Source organism: Meriones unguiculatus, chromosome 6 (assembly GCF_030254825.1).
Source record: "Meriones unguiculatus strain TT.TT164.6M chromosome 6, Bangor_MerUng_6.1, whole genome shotgun sequence".
NCBI classification, from domain to species: Eukaryota; Metazoa; Chordata; class Mammalia; order Rodentia; family Muridae; genus Meriones; species Meriones unguiculatus.
In genome coordinates this window covers 23,312,504-23,330,597 of record NC_083354.1, presented here as the reverse complement: position 1 = coordinate 23,330,597, position 18,094 = coordinate 23,312,504, and the positions used below count along the sequence as shown (strand labels likewise).

Below are 18,094 nucleotides of genomic sequence, written 5' to 3'. Positions count from 1 at the left end.
ATCTTTGGTTTTATTCCAAGTATTTCTTTATGAATAACTGGAGTGAATCTTTTGGTAGGATCACTGATCTTGGCTATCATTACATAAAAATTTTTGAGAAGCCAGATGGTGATGGCACACCCCTTTAATCTCAGCACTTGGGAGGCAGAGGCAGGTAAATCTCATGAGTTCAAAGCCAGCCTGGTCCACAGAGTGAGTTCTAGGACAGCCAGGGATGTACAGTGAAACCTGTCTTCCTGTCTTGAAAAACCAAGAAAAAAAAATTGAGAAGAGCTGGAGAGATGGCTCAGTGGTTAAGAGCACTGGATGTTCTTCCAGATGTTCTTCCAGTGGGCTCAATTCCCGGAACCCACATGGCACCTTACAGTTGTCTGTAACCCTACTTCCAGGGGATACAGTGCCCTTTTCTGGCCTCATCGAGTGCTGGACACACATGTGGCGCACAAATATGCAGACAACACCCCATATACATAAAATGAAAATCAATCTGTTAAAAGTCAGACACGTTTCCATTTATCTGTTTCTTTAGTGTGTACGTGTACAGGCCTCAGGGTGTATACGGAGGTCAGAGGGCAACGTGGATTGCTTTGCTCCCTCATTTCACCAGGAACCGAACTTGGGTTGTTGGGCTTAGCAGCAGGAACCTTTCTTTACCTGCAGAGCCGACTTACCATTTCTCATTGCATGTCTTATAAGCAAGCTCACTTTTATTGGTAAAATTAATTTTAAATGTTTAATGATATTCAGAATTGTGTTTAAAATATTCAACAAGCCAGGCATACTGGCACATACCCTTAAGGCCAGTACTCAACAGTCAGAGGCAAGCATATCTCTGTGAGTTCAAGGTCAGCCTGGTCTACTTAGTGAGTTCCAGACTAGCCAAGGCTATAGTGAGACCCTGTTTCAAAAAAAAGTTCAACAGATAATAATTGCTCCATTAAACAGGCTGAGCAACAAACTTTCTGAAATGCTGTTACATTGTCTTGGGATATGATACAATGTTATCTATTACTCTTTGTTCTTCTATTTATTGTTTAAAAGAGTCCTTAATAAGTTAAACCAGTTGAAGTATATTTCTTCTGGGATGCAGCTGTCACAATGTATATTTTAGTTAGAAATACCATTTATCTTATAGGAAGAATGCTGGAAAACAAATTTGTGTTTGTCAACCTGATAACGTACCTTAAGATGTTTACTTTTCTAGCAACAACCTTTACGGCCTAATTTGGTGGAAACCAGTTGTCCCAATATACGAATGGATCCAAAATTATGCCCTGCTGATCCAGACTGGATAGCTTTCATTCACAGCAACGATATCTGGATCTCGAACCTCATAACCAGAGAAGAACGGAGGATCACCTATGTGCACAATGGTAAGACAGCTCTGCAGCTAGGTTTGCTGAGGTGTATTTGGAAAGCTGAATTTGCTTTTACTTCCATTTTAAAATTAGAGCAAGCTGGATGATCATTTTTAAGTTCAGGTGTTTAAAATTTTAAAGGTATGGAGAAGGTCTGAATACATGGTCTGCACCTCTTAAATAATGCCACTGTCTTCTCAGCCATTTTCAAATACCACAGTGCACCTGTTCCCCAAAACCCTCCTCATTAAATGAACTTTTAATTAACAAAATTAGACTTGATTGGGGGATACAAACATAAAAGCCAATTACACATGAGCAGAAACTGCCTGCAAAACAAACCTGCCTGTTTTGGAGAGCCTGTGTAGCTACTGTTGTAGTGGGAATGTGGACTGTAGAATCACGTGCATTGTGAACATAGTTAAGTAGCTTTGTTGATTGACAAATTGAGTCTGAGGCAAGAGGAATATTAACTTCATGCTGTCTCAGAAAACAAGAGCTGGACGTAGTGACACCTTTAATCCTAGCACCTGGAAGGGAGAGGCAGGAAGATCTGAGTTCCAGGCTAGCCTGGTCTTCATAGTGAATTACAGGACAGCCAGAGCTGCTTAGTGAGACCCTGTCTTGAAAACAACAACACCACAACCAAACAGTTCCAAAAGGCAGGACTTGAATTTGTCACAAATTGATTACTGGACTGAGCTCACACGGAAGAAGTGATGTGTGAGAAGGAACGCTTTCCTGTAGCTTCCCACCATGTCTTACCTCACTCTCTCTGGCATTGTTGGGCCATTCACTATACTGACCTCATTCCTATATTATGTGCAGTTAGACCTGGGATAGTGTTATTTGTAATGGACACATGCAGACATTTTGTCGTATTATTATTGATCATTCTCTAAGCAATATGGTGTAGCATGTTTACACTGTCTACAGTGTAAGTGAGTAATCTCATTGAAGTCTACGTGAGGATGCAGGTGAGCTCTGTAGGAACACTGTAGTGTTCTATGTAAACACTTAGGCGTTTGCAGCTTGTGGTATTTGAATAGGATTGTAAGGGAAGCAACCTTTAGTGACTCTAAAGGAGAATTGTAGCAAGGGTGCAGACTGGTAATGTGATGCTGGCCATCAATTGCTAATAAACTAATACCAGCAAAACAGGGTAAGTCAAATGTGGAGTTCTGTAGAGCACCAAGAGAGGCTTGGAAGCTCTGCAAAGGCTTCCCAGAGAAGATGCACTGACCTGACCTTACGTGATGTCTGTTTGTTAGCAGAGTGTTCCAGAAGGATGACTGTGTGAGAATGGTCTCACTCTAAAGGGTGCTGTTGCCTTTGTGAGGCTCTGGAAACACTCAGTTGTCCAGCAGGGTCAGTGCAGGAGTCTTCAGCAACTGAGCCAGTGGTTATGGTTGTCCTGGACATAATGGTTTTAGATACTACAGACCAGGACACTGGCATCATAGGAAGCAATGTTAAGAGGACAGCATAGAGGGAAAGAGGGTGGGGAAAAAAATGTTGGATAAGTACACAATTGCTGTTTCTTGAGTTTTCTTTAACATCAGGAAATGAGAAGAGTCTAATAGCAGCAGAAATGTTAGGTGAGTTAGTTAACCATTCTGTTGGAAAGTGAAGCTGTTTTCCATGCTGTCAGCAAGCGCTGAACAGTGTGCACCGCTTGTATTTGGGACTGAGGCTGCACAGCCCTGTAAAACTACCAGGGACAAGGCGTTTTAAGGTGTGTGTGCTTAGGATAGGCTCTCTCTTTCTCTTTGTAGCTCTTGAGTATCCAGAACTCACTATGTAGAGCAGACTGGCTTTGAATTCTAGAGATCTGCCTGCCTCTGCCTCCCAAGTGCACTGATATTTAAGGTGTGTACTATTATGCCTGGCTTTCTTTTGTAAAATTGTTTTCCACAGAGAATTTTTTGAAGACTAGCAGAATTTCAAGTATAAAGTTCTGGAACTCTGGAGAACGTTATAGCTTTTTCTCCCCTTGTAGGTATGTGGTATCCTTATTGTTTCTAATGTTAGTGTAGGGGCTAATAGCACAGGTAGAGAATATAGAACACTATAGAACCAGGCTATCTGAGTTGAGGGTTGTGTCTACCATTCATTAATTCTGACCTCATCAAATTAGTTTATCTCTTGGTTTTTGCATTTGTAAAAATGAGAACCAACTGATTATCATCACAGGACTATCACGGGCCTTAATGAGTTAATTTTTGTGCAGTGTTTAGAATAGTGGCTGAAGCATAGAGCTGTGAATTGTCTGTTTATATAGAAAGGGATGGAAGAAGGGAGTGTGGTCAGCCAGTGTGTTAATCACAGAAGGTTGTGGTGAAAGCCTACCGTAGAAAGTGAGTTTGATGCATGTGTGCATCAAACATACAGGGTGCATGTGTGCTTATTCTCTGCACAATATGATGGAGACATTTAAAAATACTGGTTCCTGCCCCCAGTTATCCTCCACTTGGAAGACATGGTGATACCAGTTATTCACTTAGGAAGTAACTTGTAGTAAGTAGTAGAGCTACAAACCCACTGGATCCCTGTCCTCACATCTAAAGAAGAACAAAGTAGAAAATAAAGTTGGAGACATAGTTTATAGTAGTTAAGGGACCCAAGGAACACAGCATTGATCTTGGCTCTTTTCCTAATTCCATATTTCAGAAAGTTCTGAACTCATTGTTGTCATTAGCCTGTGCTAAAATTCATTTGATCACTGACCTGAGCTGGCTTGAGAGTATTTATAAAGCTTGCCCTGCTCAGTGTGCCTTTCCTTTAGTTTGCTGCTGGAATGTTGAGGTATTGGATTACAGTTTATTCGGCTGTGCTGTCGGTTGTGTTTCATAATATGCCATAGCTGTGCATCGTATCAAGAGTCTGAATTCCAAACAGTTGACTCAGTTATTGGATAAGGGAGTGTTGGTTCTTATGCACATTCACTTCTCACAGTGTAGAATATGGATGATCAAAAATGGTAAATTGGGTCTAAAGAGATGGCTCAGAGATTAAGAGCATTGACTGTGCCAAAAGTCCAGAGCTCAGTTTCCAGCAACCACATGATGGCTCACAACCATCTCTAATGAGGTCTGGTGCCCTCTGCTGGTGTGCAGGTGTTCATGCAGGCAGAGCACTGTACATATAACAGATAAGTAAATCTTTTTTAAAATGATAAATTAAAGCTGGGTGTAGGGATGCATACCTTTAATGCCAGCTCTTTGAGAGGCAGAGGCAGGCAGTTCTTTCAGGACAGCCTGGTCTACAAAGTGAATTCTAGGACAGCCAGGGCTACACAGAGAAACCCTGTCTTAAAAAACAAAACAACAACAACAAAAAAAAACAAAACCAACCAAACAAACAAATGAAAGAAAAGAAAAGAAAGGAGAATTTTAAAGAAAAAAGAAAAATTAAATCTTTCTAGTGCTGGGCACAGTAGTATATGCCTATAGTCCAAGCAGCCAGGAGGCTGAAGCAGGAGGATTAGTTGGAATTCAAGACTAGCCTAGGCAGCATAATAAGACCCTGTCTTTAAAAAAGAAAGTAAAATCATAATGATCTATGGCTGCACACCAAAAGTAGGAAAGACTGAAAACACCCACTGTTGGAACTTTCACAAACTGTTAGTAAAAGTGTAAAAATATAGAAATGCATCCCCACAGAGTTAAACACACTCCACTAGCCAGCCACTCCATTCCTAGATATTTGCTCAAAAGAAATGAAAGCACATGTCTATGAAAATTGTTGTGCAAGAATGAGTGTTGATATCATCTTTATTCACAGTAACCAAAAGCAGCCTACATGTCAGCAGAAGAACAGATGAAAGATCTACAGCATCATCCAACATGGTGGCCCACATCTTTAATTCCAGCTCTCAGGAGGCAGAGGCAGGCCAGTCTGAGATGAAGGCCAGCCTCTCACAGAGCAAGACCCTGTCTGTCTTAGTTACTTTTCTATAGCTGTGATGAAATACCATGACCAAGGCAACTTATAAAAGAAAGCATTTAATTGAGAGCTTGCTTACCGTTTCAGGGGGCTAGTTCATGACCATCATGGCAGGGAGAGTGGGGGCAGGCAGGCAGACATGGAGCTGGAGCAATAGTTGAGAAATCACCTCATCCACACGTTGAAGGCAGGGAGGGACTAGGCCTGTGTGGGCTTTAGAAACCTCAGAGCTGGGGTTGGGGAGTCTGCTCTTCCAAAGGACCTGGGTTTGATTCTCAGCACCCATATGGCAGCTCACAACTGTCTGTAACTCCAGTTCCAAGGGGATCTGATACCCTCACACCAATGCACATTAAATAAAATTCAGTAAAATTTAAAAAAAGAAACCTCAACGCCTATCCCCAGTGATATACCTCCTCTAATAAGACCATACTTCCTAATCCTTCCCAAACAGTTCCACTGGGGACTGGGAATCAAGCATTCAAACATGGCGGAGCCACAATGGAGACCATTCTCTCTCACCACCCCACTGTCTTAAAAAAAAAAAAATCTATCACATCAAGGGACAACTACTGAACAAACAGGTACTAAGTACGACAAATGTCAAAACATGATTTTTAAAAACAAGCCACATACAAATTATACTTTAAACATTTTTCCAGGATACAAAATCTTACATAATAGTTTGGTGATTTATTCCTACTAAAGGTACTACAGCCAAGTACACACTGAGCTCTCTCACTGACATACCACAGTGGAGTGGTATGCCCAAGGTCATATAATAGGTAAATGGCGAAGCCTAGATTTGAATTTATTGTTTGTCTCCACAGTTTACCAGAAAGCCAGTTACTTTCTTTAGAAGTGATGGAATCATTTTTGCTTTGTCGCATGGTGAAAAAAAAAAAAAAAAGAGTTTGGGGGATGATTTTGCCTTTTATGTTCATCCAGAGCTAGCCAACATGGAAGAGGATCCCAGATCAGCTGGAGTTGCTACTTTTGTTCTTCAAGAAGAATTTGATCGCTATTCTGGCTATTGGTGGTGTCCACAAGCTGAAAGAAGTAAGTTCAAAGTAGTATGTTACAGGTCACTTCAGGTAGTAAAGGATTTGACTGGGACTGGCCAAGTGTACAGAGCTTAAAGCCGGGACAGTAAATGAAAATGTGGTAAAGATTAAATCCTGTTAGTAGCTATTTAGAAAATATAGGCCATATCCCCCAACATAAATTTTAATAGAGACAATTAGGTTTTGCCTCAGTACCTGGGGTGCTCCTGGCTGGTTTTTCAGCTAGAAAGCTGCCCTGTGTAAGGTCAAGCAGTGTCATATCAAGAGTCACGCTAGTGACGTGCTGTTAAATACATAAGGCTGACTAGCATCCACGTGAACAGATGAGTATGTGTAGATGAATAACTGAGAAGCTTAAAGCGATGGCCACACACTGTCTAAATACAGTCCAGTGAGAAATTCACTTACGACTGTGTGGCCTAATATAAACTATACATAATTTTATAGGCAAAATTGGAAACAAGTTTATGAAGCAGTATTTCTTAGTACTTTAATACTTTTTTCTCTGCTTCATTTTTTTATTTTATAAGATTTATTTACTCTTAGTTTTGTGTGTGTGTTTGCCTGTATGTATATATATGTACCATGTGTGTACCAGGGGACTGCAGTGGTCAGAAGAAGGCATCAGATCCTAGGAACTGGAGTTCCAGATGGTTGTAAGCTGCTGCATGGGTGCTTGGGGCCCAGCTGGGTCTTCTGGAGGAGCAGCCTGTGCTCTTAAGTGCTAGCTAGAACACACTAAGAAATCTTTTGACATCACTATTGGTTCACAGCTAGCAGTCTGAGCGTTTCTTTAAAGGACAATGAAAAATACATATTTTAATCTATGTCTTAGATTTGGACTTACTTTAAAATGTAAATGTTTTCTCATAATTATTCAGAACAAGATGTTTACATAAACCATTTAATACAACTAAACTGTTAGCATTTTATAGGAAATATTAATAAGTTTTATTTAAAAATTCCCCTTCAACAAAATATATTTTAAGGTATATAATGTCAAAATCCTTTAAAATGTTTTCCTTGGGGACTGGAGAGAAGGCTCAGAGGTTAAGAGCACTGAGTCCTGAGTTCAATTCCTAGCAACCACATGGTGGCTCACAACCATCTATAATGAGATCTGGTGTTCTCTTCTGGCATGCAAAAAGAACATTGTATACAATAAATACATTTTTTAGAAAAAAGCAGAAAAAAAAGATTTATTTTAAAAAATGTTTCCCTGTCTATATGTATATAGGTGTGTATATATTTAATACACACACATTTACATTTTTCCTCCCAAAAAGATGAATTTTAACTCCTAGTAGAAGGGACTTGGAAGTCACTGGAAGATGCTAAAGACTTTAGTTGTGTTGGATGATTTATGTCACAATCTTGTTCTGTATAATTGTGGAAGGACATTTACATTTTAAAATGTCACCAAATCTCAGATACGAATTTTAAATATTTTTTTCATGTTTCATTAAAGAAGTGTGCAGACTTTTAGCTATAAAGCAGTATTGATGCCTGTGTACACACACACAAACTTACACACACACTCACCACAGTAAGTACCTGTAGTTAAAAATACTTATTTGAAGGCAGCACAGCCGGGAAGTGCAGCCCCATGGTAGAGTCCTAGCCAAGGGTGCTCAAGGACTGTGCTGGGTCACCACAAACGCATAATAGCAGTCTGATGCGCACACTGTTTCTCCTAGAGGAAAAACCTGGTTTTAGAAGGAATTGTGAGTGAAGAGTGTTCTGTAATAATTGTTCTAAATTTCTTTTAAGCTCCTAGTGGAGGTAAAATTCTGAGAATCCTCTATGAAGAAAATGATGAATCTGAGGTGGAAATTATTCATGTAACGTCCCCCATGCTGGAAACAAGGAGGGCAGACTCGTTCCGTTACCCTAAAACAGGTGCCGTAGTCCACTGTTTTTGCTTATTCATTTCCTCCGCTAGTGTGCTACCTCATGCTTGAAGTCCAGTACTTGGAAGCCTGTGGCAGCAGGGCTGTCAGGAGCTCCAGGCCAGCCTGGTCTCCAAGATGAGCCCTTGCCGCAAAACCACGACCGAAACCGCAGCCATTCAAATGTAGAGTCAGCTTTTGTAAGGATTGTTTGTTCATTAAGTGTAGCTTTTGAATCTTTAGTTGCTTTTGGAGGTGGTATGCCCATAAACCTGGTAAAGCAGGGTTAGGGAAATTGGCAAGAAGACATCCCTCCATGTCAAAGACTTTTACGTGGTTTTGTTCTTAATCGGTACGTGGGTTTTGTCCATTTTGCGTTTTGCAAACCTTTCAGTCACAGAAATGGTAGAGTTTTTCTTTGTTTTTCTCTGACTCTAGTGCTTTAGCCTCTTTTCTGTTTGCTACCCGTATGAATTTAAGAAAGGTTCTAAGACTTCTGCACAATAAAGCCCAGCTACATACAGCATTCCTAACTTACCTAAGTCTGAAGGACATTGATTTGAAGCAATTAATTGGAATAATTCTGAATATTGTTATTATTCATTTATGTTTCTTTCTGAAGGCACAGCAAACCCAAAGGTCACTTTCAAGATGTCAGAGATACTTGTTGATGCTGAAGGAGGGGTGAGTGTGAGCACCAAACGCTGTCTTTGGCTACCCGGCCTCGGAGGTTCTTTGATGCACCTTTTTATTTGTCTACTTGTTGAACTTGCTGAGGCATTTGTGTGTCATGATTGATAGCTGACCTTATTTTTGCCCTTGAAAGCACTCATGGTAGGCCTGGGGAGAGGGATATGTAAGGACCTGTCTTAAATTCCAGAACCACGTAAAAAAGCTGGCCATGGTAGTGTGTGCTTGCGATGCCAGCACTGAGGCAGTGGAGACAGACAAGTCCCTGGGGCTGTCTGCCAGATAGCTCAGCCCGCTTATTGGACTTCTAGAACACTGAGAGACAGTGTCTCAAAAAAAAAAAATCTGAAGAGTAAACAAGTCTGTGCCCCCTGCACACATGCACACGCCACGCAACCACATTTTTACTCCTTGCAAATAGTTTTAGTTCTTTGCCTCTGTTGAGTAAATCAATGTACAGCAGTGGTTTACCTTCCATGTTGGGTGTACATCACCTGTGGTGGATCCAATAACCCATATTTCTCTTGTTCTGCTACTTTCCATTTGGAAATGCTCACAAAATTAGTTAAAATGTAGATTTTAGGGGGGCTGGAAAGATGGTTAAGAGCATATACTGTACTTGTGGAAGACTCAAATTTTATTCCCAGCACCCATGTCAGAAGGCTTGCACCATCTATAACTCCGACTCCAGACAATCTGATATCTTGATGTCCCCGGGTACCTGCACTCATGTACACACACCCACGTGTAGATACACACACATATTTTTAGGTATGTAAGTACACATACCTAAACATAAATATTAAAAATAAATATTAAAAAACTTTTTTTCTTCCTATACATATTTTAGAATTACTTTGGATGGGTTTTGTTGTTTGTTTGGGGTTGTTTGTTTTGAGACAGGATCTTTCTATGTAGCCTTGGCTGTCCTGGAATTCTCTATGTAGAACAGGCTGACCTCTCTCAGAGATCAGCCTGCCTATGCCTTCTGGGTGGACTGCTGGTATTAAAGGCATGTTCCACTACGCCAGCTTTAGACTCTTCTTTAGACTAAGGTTCTTTGGGATATCATATATGTACAATACAGTTCATTCATTAAGGTTTACAATTCAGTCACTTTTTGTGTAGTCACAGAGTTGGGAACCAGAGTTCGTGTTAGAGCATTATCGTTACGTTAAAGAGAAACACCTCACCCCTTAGCTGTAATCCCCCAAGTCTAGACAACCACTATAGACTTGACTGTTTTGGGGCATTCTTATGAACAAAATCATGCAATATATTGCCTGGCATCTTTGTTTAATATTTTCAGAGTTGATCTATTTGCGTCATGCATTGGTGTGGAGGGGTGTGGGTGTATGTGTATTGCTAGAGAAATCCAACTACCATTCTACCATTCTACTGCTGAGCTATGTATCTAGCCCATGTACTTTATTTCTTTTTATTTTTGTGTTTGTGCTGGGGGTGAGGGCAGTGAATGCAAATGCATGGAAACTAAAAGTCAATGTCAGGTATTTCCCTTGATCCATCTCCACTTCATTTTTTTGTTTATTTTTTTAAATTTTTATGTGTATGGCTATTTTGCTTGTATGCTTGACTGTGTGCCCCATTTGTGCCTGGTGGCTAGAAGAGGGTATTAGGTCCCCTGGAGTTATAGATGGTAAGCACCACATTAGTGCAGGAAATTGAATCCAGATCCTTTAAAGAGCAGCCAGTACTCTTAACCATTAAGCCTCTCTCCACCCTCCATTTTATTTTTTGAGATACAGTCTCTCATTGCACCTGGAAAACACTGATTGACTAGACTGGCTGGCCAGCCAGCAAGCTACAGGGTTCCTCCTGTTTCTGCTTCCCCATTGCTGAGACAGCACAGTGCTGCTATGCCTGCCATTTACGTGGGTGCTGGAGATCCAAACTCAGGTCTTCGTGCTTGTGAGGCAAGTGCTTTACCAGCTGAGCATCCGCCCATACCCCTTAGTTCTTATCGCTGAAGATTATCTCTGTGTGTGATATATCACATTTTATTTACCAGTTCATCAGTGATGGGTATTTGGGTTATCCTTTTTTTTTTTTTTTTTTTTTTTTTTTGCTTTTAAAAGGGAAATTATCAAGCCAGGTAGTGGTGGTACAAACCTTTAATCCCAGCACTTGAGAGGCAGAGGCAGGCAGATCTCTGAGTTTTAGGGCAGCCAGGCTACACAGAGAAAGCCTTTCTTGAAACCCACCCCCCCAAAAAAAGAAAAAAGAAGGGAAAAAAAAGGAGAGCTGTCATGAAGACAGATAAGTGACACATTTCTGTTATCCCAGCCATGCCTCTCTGCAGGAGGCTAAGGCAGGAGCATCACACGTTTGAGGCCAGCTTGGGCTTTACAGTGTGACTGTGTCTCTTGAGAGAGCACAAGTGAGGGGTTGGAGAGAGACTACCATGAATATGTGTACACACGGGTATGCAAGAGTGTTTAAAGTGTTACGGGTTTGTTCCCTGGGGCATGCCTGAGGCAACAGTTGCATCATGTGATAATGCTCTACTTAATCCTTGTGGCGCCGCCAAGCTGCTATGGACATTATATTCCCACCAGCAGTCTATGAGGGCTTCAGTTTCTCACGTCATCCTAACACTTGCATTTGTCCATTTTGTTGTCACAGCCATCCACTTAGAAGCCATAGTTCATTGTGGTTCAATTTACATTTCCCTGTGGCTAATGTTTCCAATATTTATTGGCCGCTTAAGTGGCTTCTTTGAAGGACTATCTATTCAGTTTCTTTGACTATTTTTTTTCCATTGGCTTATTTTTTGAGTTGTGCTCGCTAAACTTTTAAAGGAAAAAAATGCTTTTCTACCAAGTCCATTTCATTCATATATCACACAAATATATTTTAGGTTAAGATATAGGGATTTAAGTACTGTCAACTTCTCCTAGACTCTAGAACTAAAGTGAGCAAAACTTGAGCCTGCCATTTATTATCAAGGGCTTTGTTAGTGCAAACCCTAAGGAGGACAGTGAGATCATGTCAACGCTCATCCTAGAATTTTCCTGGGTGTAGAAAACATGAGCTCAGGAAACCCTCGACTGACTAGCAGTTTTACCGTTCACTTCGTGCCCTTCCAAGTGCTGTGTCTGAAAAGATGGTGATATAAGTAGACTAGTGAGCATGCTATTTTCTCTGTCTTCTATAACTATCTTCCCTTTTCTTCTTGCTAGGTTATAGATGTCATAGATAAAGAACTGGTTCAACCTTTTGAGATTCTGTTTGAAGGAGTTGAATATATTGCCAGAGCTGGATGGACTCCAGAAGGAAAATAGTGCGTATGTTAAATTGTCACTTCATTACAAGTAATTTAGGATGCAGAGCTTTAGAATGTCAGTGCTGTAGGCTTTACCTTCCCCTGTAAATTGGCACTGTGTCATTTCCACTCAGGTCCTTTCCCTGAACTCTGTGAATGTGTAGATTTGCCATCCTGTAAGCATAAATGTACTGTATTGTGACTATAGGAGTAATTGTGTGTGGTGGCACACACCTTTAATCATAGCTCTCAGCAAGCAGAGGCACACAGATTTTTATGAGTTCAAGGCCAGCCTGATCTCCATGTTGAGTTCCAGGCCAGCCAGGGGACACATAGTGGGACCCTGTCTTTAAAAAATAATAATAATAAATAAAATTGATAGGTACCAAGGAAGAGAACAGAGGGTTATTCATTTTCTAAGAACTTGTTTTATCCCTGATTTCTTTTCGTTCGTGTGAACAGTGCCTGGTCCATCCTGCTGGATCGCTCCCAGACTCACCTGCAGATAGTTCTGATGCCCCCTGAGTTATTCATCCCTGTAGAAGACGATGCTATGGACAGACAGAGACTTGTTGAGTCAGTTCCTGACTCTGTGACACCACTGGTCATCTATGAAGAAACAACAGACATCTGGATAAATGTATGGTTCTGTTTCTTAAACTCGGCTGTGTGTTTTCTCTGCATGCTCAGACAGATGAAGTTGTTGTATAGCAAGCTAGCGTGAACACTTTGAGTTGGAATGATGGTTCCAGAATGGAGTAGTTTACAGCAGAAAGTAGATGGTATTGCCGTGGCAGCCCACTGGTGACTACAGATGTGGCTCTGCACACACCAGATAGTGAGCCCACAGCCTCAGCTACAGCTTCTGCGCTTCTGAGAGGACTTTCAAGAGCTGTGTCTAGAAACTCCATTTAAGTTAGCAAACTATACCGAATATACTAGTTTTTAATTGAGTTTTACATTTTCCATTTTAACATAAAAATTAGATATAAAATAAAAACATTTCTTTCTCTCTGTAGTTAAGAGCAAGCTTCCTGTGATTCAGCCAAAACAGATGAACATCTGTTTTCCTTCAAGTGTTAGAATAGTTCTCTTTGGAAAACAAAAGCAAAGCATGTTGTTCTCCTTGCCTGGGTAGTAAGATTTATACCATTGCATAAGCTTTATATGCTTCAGAGATTACAGAGATGGAAAGTAGCAGCCTTGGTCATGTTCTTTTTGCTTTCTTCCATTTGGAAATGTTTACTTCTCAGTGTGGGAAGTCTTTGTCTAAAGTAAAATAAATGTAAAAGGCCAGGCAAAAACCTGTTATTGTTAAGTGTACCATATCCTCTGCACTCACCGATGTCTGTACTTCAAGTAACCCTTCCTTCTCTCATTTGATTATGTATGTAGTATGTTTATTAATGCATATAGTGAATTAAGTTATTCATTTTACAGATCCACGATATCTTTCATGTTTTCCCTCAAACTCATGAAGATGAAATTGAGTTTATTTTTGCCTCTGAATGCAAAACAGGTTTTCGGCATTTGTATAAAATCACATCCATTTTAAAGGAGAGCAAATATAAACGATCCGGTGGTGGACTGCCTGCCCCAGGTAGGAAACCTTACTTACCTGTGTATTTGATGCCTTTACATCTTACTTGTTTTGCACATGTGCACCCTGGGGCAAGCATGTGCCGGTCAGAGGACATCTGTGGGAGTCGGTTCTGCCCTTCCACTGTGATCTCCAAGGTCAATCAGAGCATCCGACCTGGTGTTGGGACCTTTACCCGCTGAGCCATCTCAGGGCCATATGTCTTTTTGTATTCTTCTAAGGGTTAGTACTTGCTTCAGTAAACTTAATAAATGTATTGCTATTAATAGTGGGTAATCTCTGAGTAGTTAGAATACCTATTTTTATGACACTTTTGCCTTAATTACAATTTTTAATTTGCTTAAAATGAGCCCGCATGTGTTTGCTTTGGTAGCACATATTTTAAAATTACAGGTATGTACCACTACACTCAGCTCAAGGTTTATTTCTTTATACCCATGACAGTACTTGTTATTTTCTGTTTTCTTGCTTTCACGTGTGTATGTTTATTGTTCTTTTTTGTTGTTGTTGTGAGTTTATTTATTTATTTTTCTTAGTTTTCTCAAGACAGGGTCTCACTGTATAGTCCTGGCTGTCCTGGCACTCTCTGTTAGACCATGCTGGCCTTGAACTCACTGAGATCCACCTGCTTCTTCCTCCTGAGTGCTGAGATAAATGTGTGCGTCACTTTACCGTGGGGTTAGTTTTTAAATGGCCACTTCAGGAGATGGAAAGTGGCATCCGTTTGTGTGCAGACACATGCGTGCTGTACTACGATGGGGCCTAAGGCTCGTCTCTGGGTCACACCCTTCGCTCTTTTTTGGGTTTTAGTTTGAGACGGACTGAGAAGGTGACTGAGTAGCTGGCATCACACGTGCCACCACGGCCAGCCTGAAGAGGCGTATCATTATAGTTTTGACACAGCATAAGATGAGGGGAATTAAGTACTTCCCATGGACATATTGGCCATTTATATATCCTGTTGAGAAAAATACCTATTCAAGTTTTTTCTGAATGGTCTTTTAATAACTGCCATTTCGGGAGCAGTGTGCTTGGAACCAACCATGAAAATACTACATGTGACTATTCAGTTTCCATTAAAGATAGACAAGGTCTTATTTATTCCAAACAGAATTTCTTTCCATGAGCTTGAGCTTAGCTTAGCGGTGGACTTAAAATTGCCTTACTAGTTCCTCTGTTTCTCAGGAGTAGTTTCACTCACAGATAAAGAACAAATAAAGAACTAAAACCATGCCTCTGAAGCAATGAGCTATCCTGGAATCTGTTATTACTCATCAGCATCAACCTCAGAATGAGGTCCCTTGTTGATGTCGTTTGGCTGTGTGTGTGTGTGTGTGTGTGTGTGTGTGTGTACGCGCGCGCATGTGCACGCTCCCATCTCAGGTTGTTTTTTTTTTTTTTTACTTTGTAATTATTTTCACCTGTTTTTTCTTTCTCTGTCTTGTCTTCTCCCTTTCGTGGCTATAATGTGAAACTCTAGTTATGCCATAGAGACATATTACATATGTGTCATTTCTTGTTCATAAAGTAGCAAGCTACATTTCTGTGTCTCAGAAAAAAATTAAGTTGTTTTCTTAACTCACCATCCTTAGCTGTGACTCTGTACAGTCAGAGATGTAAGCAGCTGCAGGAGAGAAGTGATTTTCATCCTTCTGTCTCTTCCTCTGACGAGACCCCATCCAGATACTCTCATGCAGGCATAGGGGGTATTTGACATTAGTGTGCTTTAAAAACAGCCAGTTTACTTTTTGGCAAATGAAAGAGTTGTGTTACAATTTTTCTTCATTGCTTTTAAAGTGGTTTGTTGAATTTCCATAACAAAAGCCTTGTCAGCTTAGTAAACCTCCACGTTGGATCAGTATCCAAGAAGGCAAGCGCTTTTTTTTCAGGTTTTACCATTAGAATCTATTTGGATGTGGTGACATAGTCTTTTGATTCCAGCACTCAGGAGGCAGCAGCAGGTGCATCTCTGTGAGTTGCAGGACAGCTCTTGGTCTGCATAGCCAATTCCAGGCCATCTAGGACTATATATTAAAACCCTGTCTCAGAGGATCTATTTTTTGTTTTGTTTTGTTTTCACCATTTCTGCATGAGTTTTTGTTTTTGTTTTTGTCATTATTCTTGAATATTTTGAAACCTCATAACTTGGGTTTGTTGTTGTCGGGTTTTTTGTTTGTTTATTTGAGATTGGGTTTTACTGTGTAGCCCTGGCTGTCCTGGAACTAACTATGAAGACCAGGCTGGCCTCAAACTCACAGAGATGCACCTGCCCCTGCCTCTCAAATGCTGGGATTAAAGGTATATGCTACCATGTCTAGTTGGGTTTTTTAGCTGTAATTTTTAGTAACCATTTGAAATAACTTAATACCATTTTAATAGAGTATTATCAACCATTATCTTTATCTAGTTCCAAAATATTTTCATTAACTCAAACCTAGCATTGATGATTTTGTTTATGTTTATGTTTTATTGCAGCTTTTTGGAAAAGACAGTTTAGAAAACTTTTCTACATTGTTTCATTTGCTAATGGTCTGGAATAAAGTACTGAATTTTAATTGTATTCATCTTCAGGTGATTTCAAGTGTCCTATCAAAGAGGAAATAGCAATTACCAGTGGTGAATGGGAAGTACTTGGCCGGCATGGATCCAATGTATGTCTTTTGTATTCTACTGCTATGTTTGGTCAGCTTCTGCTCTGTGTATGAAATAATGAATAATGCAATACCACACACACACACGTGTATATATATGTGTATATATGTATATATAATGTGTGTGTGTGTGTGTGTGTGTGTGTGTGTGTGTGTACACATGCACATGACCCCAGTGTTTTACAGTATTAAGTTAGGGCCTAGAAGAATTCAAGTTGTTACAAAGGAAAGTCTTAGTTTAATTGAGATGCATACCTTTACTTCCAGCATTTGGGAGGCACAGACAGGTGAGTCTCTGTGAGGTTGAGACCATCCTGGTCTGCATAGCAAGTTTCAGGACACCCAGTATATAGTACGAGCCTATCTTTAAAAAACTTATTTTAAATTATAAAGCTCACCTATTTTATGGCTGTAGTCATAAGATGCATTCTAGTTATTCAAGACTGCTATTTTCAATCATTTTATTATATATATATATTTTTGTGTATGGGTGTTTTGACTACATGTATGTCTGTGTATCACGTACATGTCTGGTGGCTGTAGAGGCCAGAAGAGAGTGTCAGATCTCCTAGAACTGGAGTTGCAAACTGCATGTGAGCTCCATGCAGCTGCTGAGAATTGAACCAAAGTCTTACGGAAGAGCAGCCAGTGGTTTTAAGCACTGAGCCACCATTCCAAACCAAGATCACCATTTTCAAATATATTATTGCTATTTAGTAAGGAAACAATTTGTATGTTTACGGTTTAATCAGTTGTGAGTTAGCAAATAATCTGAAAATTATTTTTTAGGCATGCCAGACTGTTCATGTTTTTATATTGGAGATTGTATTTAGCATTCCTGAGGTAGAAATTTTCTTTCATTCATCTGTTATATCACAGATTTGAACTTTTAAGCTTAGGTGAACAAGGAAGAGCTTTGCTCTGAGCAGGTGGTTTTTCGGTCAGTGCTGGGGATGGCCTCAGCTTAAAAGTACTGAGCAAGTACTCCAGTGTGAAGCTGCATCCCAGCTAGTTTTGTATTTTTATTTTTCGGTTGGTTTTGCTAAGTTGCCCAGGTTGGCCTGGAACTTCACTCTGTAGAACAGGCAAGGCTTGAATGTCATTGTGGAATTCTAGGTTCTAATAACAGAAATTACCCTGAGGTAAGTTTCCTGAGCCACTGAGATGCCCCAGTAAGTAAAGTCACTTGCTGCTGAGCCTCACAGCCAGAGGTGGATTCCTGGAACCCTCGCGGTGGAAAGAAAGATGTGGCTCCCTCATTTTGTCCTTCATTTGCCACATGCATGCTGTGGCACACTTGCATGCACACACACACAGACGCACACACACACCAGTCAGACACATACTCAAAATTTTTTTTAATTTTATGAATTGAGTAGGTGGAATTGAGAACTACTGGGTGACCGTGACACTAACTCCAAAATGGAGCAGAAGGATTGCTGTTCACCGTGTACGGAACTAACTTTTGTGACGTGTTCATTCCTCTCAAATCCTTCCTGTTTTTTTTGTACGTTTGCTCTGTTTTTTGTCTCTGTGTTGTCTTTTTCCTCCTCAGTGTTCACAAGCCACTCTGTTCCACTCAGACTTCTCACAGCAACAACTGAGGAATGCTGT

The 18,094-nt window shown here is 40.4% G+C and overlaps 1 protein-coding gene across 5 annotated transcripts in view; it reads left to right on the top strand.

Annotated features, from left to right (window-relative positions):
- The window catches only part of Dpp8 (dipeptidyl peptidase 8), a 49,324-nt gene that overhangs the window by 9,596 nt on the left and 21,634 nt on the right, over nucleotides 1-18,094 (top strand). For all 5 annotated transcript variants that reach the window (XM_021649591.2, XM_060384890.1, XM_060384889.1 and 2 more), the window contains 8 exons: nucleotides 1,205-1,373; nucleotides 6,252-6,362; nucleotides 8,138-8,266; nucleotides 8,879-8,940; nucleotides 12,147-12,247; nucleotides 12,692-12,869; nucleotides 13,670-13,829; nucleotides 16,401-16,480. In XM_021649591.2, coding sequence (XP_021505266.1) covers nucleotides 1,205-1,373; nucleotides 6,252-6,362; nucleotides 8,138-8,266; nucleotides 8,879-8,940; nucleotides 12,147-12,247; nucleotides 12,692-12,869; nucleotides 13,670-13,829; nucleotides 16,401-16,480 — 990 coding nt within the window. The remainder of the gene's footprint in view (nucleotides 1-1,204; nucleotides 1,374-6,251; nucleotides 6,363-8,137; nucleotides 8,267-8,878; nucleotides 8,941-12,146; nucleotides 12,248-12,691; nucleotides 12,870-13,669; nucleotides 13,830-16,400; nucleotides 16,481-18,094) is intronic.